Source organism: Buceros rhinoceros, unplaced genomic scaffold, assembly GCF_000710305.1.
Source record: "Buceros rhinoceros silvestris isolate BGI_N320 unplaced genomic scaffold, ASM71030v1 scaffold27173, whole genome shotgun sequence".
NCBI classification, from domain to species: domain Eukaryota; kingdom Metazoa; phylum Chordata; class Aves; order Bucerotiformes; family Bucerotidae; genus Buceros; species Buceros rhinoceros.
The window spans coordinates 8,688-12,140 of NW_010403426.1; the positions used below are offsets into that span (position 1 = coordinate 8,688).

A 3,453-nucleotide genomic window follows, 5' to 3' on the forward strand; every position below is an offset into this window, starting at 1 on the left:
CTATTAATTATTATTATTGTGTCTTTCAGACAGTTCCTTTGGCAAGAGTTCCCATTTTTTAAGCTTTTATTATATAAAAATATAACCAATTTTCATTATGTACAAACATTACATTACACAATGTACAGGTTAAAAACACTACAAAAAATGGCAGGCCATGGGTGAACCGAAAGCAAAAAAACCAAAACCTGATGTAGAAAACATGAAAAAAATTTAAATACTGCACATTTCATAAAAATTACATTAAGTACAAACAAATTCTTTTTTGTTTGTAAATATCAAACAGTACTGACGTGATTGGAAATCTTTCCCAACGACTTCATCTTTAAGGCACATCTTGCATATCTACATGTACGACACGGGATCTGGTCAATAACTTAAAGGCTCTCAGGAGCGACCTAGTTGTGTGCGCACAGGGACATAGGTACTCGGGCGGGGAGTGCCTTGGGCTACACTTTCTCAGCCGTGTCAGTCTGGGGGGCCAGGTATCTAGTTGAGGGGGCTGGGTAGAGGGGCACCCCAATCTCCTGAAGGTCAGGGAGCCGTGCGGGGCGAGGTGGAGAGAGGAGCGTGATCGTCCGGTCAAAGTCCCTGTGCAGCACTTTCTCGTAGACGCTCTGAAGCCCCACAGTTTTGGGCAGCTGGGCTTGATAAAAGTTGTCCCTGCGAAGCGGATCCCTGGGCAAGGATGTGCTCTTGCAGAAGGTGGAGAGGGGTGCCGAAGGGTGGGGAGAAGGGTGGGGGTTGGCTCGACCACAGGAGGGGCTCCAGCAGCGGTCTGAGTGGCCCAGAATCTTGCACTCGGCCGTGCATGCCCACAGACCTAGAGAGAGAAAGAGAGAGAGGGAGGAAGAGAAGAAACCTGTCGTTACTGCAGGAATTAATCCACATCGTTTGTAATCCTCAGGCTGATTCAATGCACTGATGGAGGGAGTTGGGAGGCACAATGAAAAAAACACCCTTGGGCAGGTTATGTCGTTTTGCTAGAGACACTCCTCACAATCCTAACTTCAAGGGAAGTTTTGGGGGGAGGAAAAAAAACCCCGATACTACAGTACTTCCAGCATCTGCTAACTTGTGCTCAGTGCAGAGAGGAACCAGCATCTAGCAGCCTGCTGCAAAGAGACGAAGAGGTGGGCAGTTTGAGCCACACAGCGTCAGGTTTCCCCTCCAGCTGCCCTGTCTATTCACTGCGCCCCAGAGATGGGTCACTCCATCCACCTCCCCATCCACCCATCCATCCGTCCGGAGGGGCCAGCTGGGAACAGGGGCTGAGTCCTTACCATTCTGCATGTGTGTGATGAGATCTTTCTTCAGGGCATCCCCGCTGATATCCGAGTCGCTGTCGTTAAAATCGCTGTCGCCTTTGCCGCTGTCTTTGCCACTGAACTTCTCTGCCTCTCGGCCAGAGATAGTGTTGAACGAGTGCCCCTTCCAAATGGCCATGGCGGGAGCAGGCTCCTTGTTGTAGCTCGGAGCAGCAGTGAAACCCTGCTGGGGTAGGGGGATCAAAGAAGAGGTGAGAGAGGGCAACAGTGAAGGGTACGTCAACATCAGAACTGCATCTCTGCAATTCACACCCTCCAGGACCCCTCCCACCTGCTGACCCCCTTCCCCATGGCAGGACCTTACCTCCCCGCTCGGTCCTCTCAGCCTCTTCTGACCCTCATATAGGCAAGTGCTGTCACTGCTGCTCTCGGTGGTGGAGATCTCTTCGGCAGCTGGAGAAGGGTCGGGGCTGGTGAAAGATGTTTTGCTGGGGAAGGTTCGTACCTCAAACACATTACCCCTCTGGCTGCCCTCCTCCTGCCGGCCCTTCTCCAGGTGGGAGATGTCTATCTGGTCCTTCAAGGAAGCATTGTTTTTGATCTCTTTCCCCTTCTTGCGTCTGTTGCAGGTGGTGGCTATGGTGATTATAGCCACCAGGAGGAGGGTGCAGCTGCCTGCCAGGACAATGATCACAATTAGAGGGATGTCCCACTGCAAAGCCTTTCCTTCCCAGGAGCTCGGCTTGGCTATCTCCTGGATACTGGAAGGAGCAGTGGCAGTCACCAGGAAGTTGACTGTAGCAGTTGTGGCCAGGGGAGGTTTGCCGTTATCTGTCACAGTGAGGATGACCTTGAAGAGCTGTCCCAGCTCTTCAGAGAGGTCACCTCTCAGAACAATGTCCCCGGTACTTGGATTGATGGTGAAAAGGTCCTGCTGGGGTTCTTCCAGAAAGGCAAAGGTGAGCTCAGCATTGGCCCCATCATCTGCATCTCGAGCTTTGATCTGGGCCACCAGGGAGTCACGGGAGGTCTTGCTGGACACACCAATTTCCACCGTCCCGTTGGTGAGCACTGGGTGTACGATGACAGGGGGGTTGTCATTCTGGTCCACCATCCTCACTTTGACAAGGGTGCTGCTGGAGAGCTGTGGGGAGCCACCATCTGTGGCCTGGATTCTCAGGTCCAGCTGCTTGAGGATCTCATAGTTGAATGTCCTGAGGGCATAGATGGCCCCGGTGGCAGGGTCCACTGAGACGTAAGTGGAGATGGGGGCCCCCATGACCTGTGTTTCCAGGAGCCGGTAGGTGACCTTACCGTTGTGGCCAAGATCGGGGTCACGGGCCACCACGGTGGTGATGTAGGCACCTGGGGGGTTGTTTTCTGGTACAGCCACCTCATAGAGGGGCTTGGCAAAGAGTGGTGCGTTGTCATTCTCATCACTCACCCGCACTGTGTACTGGCGGACGGTCTTGAAGGGCGGCGAGCCCAGGTCCTCAGCCACCACGGTGAGGTTGTACTCAGGGATCCGCTCACGGTCCAGCGCTGCTGTGGTGACGATCATGTAGCTGTCCTCGTAGGCACGCTGCAGGGCAAAGTGGTCATGGCCACGGAGGCTGCAGCGCACCTGCCCATTGGCACCTGAGTCACGATCTGAGGCGCTGACAAGGGCCACAAAACTCTCGCTGGCTGCTGCCTCGCTGACGTAGGCCACACCAGTGGCACTGGCGGCCCCACGGAGGGCACTGATGCTGATGCGTGGTGCGTTATCATTGACATCGGTGAGGCGCACAATGACGGTGCACGTGGCAGTGCGCGGGCTGGCACCGCGGTCCTGGGCGCGCACATCCAGTTCGTAGGTACGGGTGCGCTCGTAGTCCACAGCGGCCTCCAGTGTGAGACGTCCTGAGCGTGGGTCAAGGCGGAAGAGCCGCCGTGCCTCAGGGGGCACCTGGCTGCCAAAGGTGTAGACCACCTCACCATTGGGGCCCTCATCGGGGTCATCAGCATCCAGGTCGAGCAGCAGGGAGCCGGGTGGTGCATCCTCGGGCAGTTCCACTGTGACTGAGCCCTGGGAGAAGGTAGGGCTGTTGTCATTTGCATCGAGGACACGGACGTGCACAGTGGCTGTGCCTGAGCGTGCCGGGCTGCCGCCATCCTTGGCCACCCATTCCAACGTGTAGGATGG

General features: G+C 55.1%; 1 protein-coding gene across 1 annotated transcript in view; it reads right to left on the reverse strand.

Moving 5' to 3' along the window:
- Positions 1 to 215: 215 nt before the first annotated feature.
- Positions 216 to 3,453, reverse strand: part of PCDH8 (protocadherin 8) — a gene marked incomplete at its 5' end in the record, with an annotated part of 3,646 nt that continues 408 nt past the window's right edge. Inside the window, 3 exons of the mRNA XM_010133015.1 lie at positions 216 to 823; positions 1,284 to 1,494; positions 1,633 to 3,433. Of these exons, the coding sequence (XP_010131317.1) occupies positions 450 to 823; positions 1,284 to 1,494; positions 1,633 to 3,433 (2,386 nt within the window). The remainder of the gene's footprint in view (positions 824 to 1,283; positions 1,495 to 1,632; positions 3,434 to 3,453) is intronic.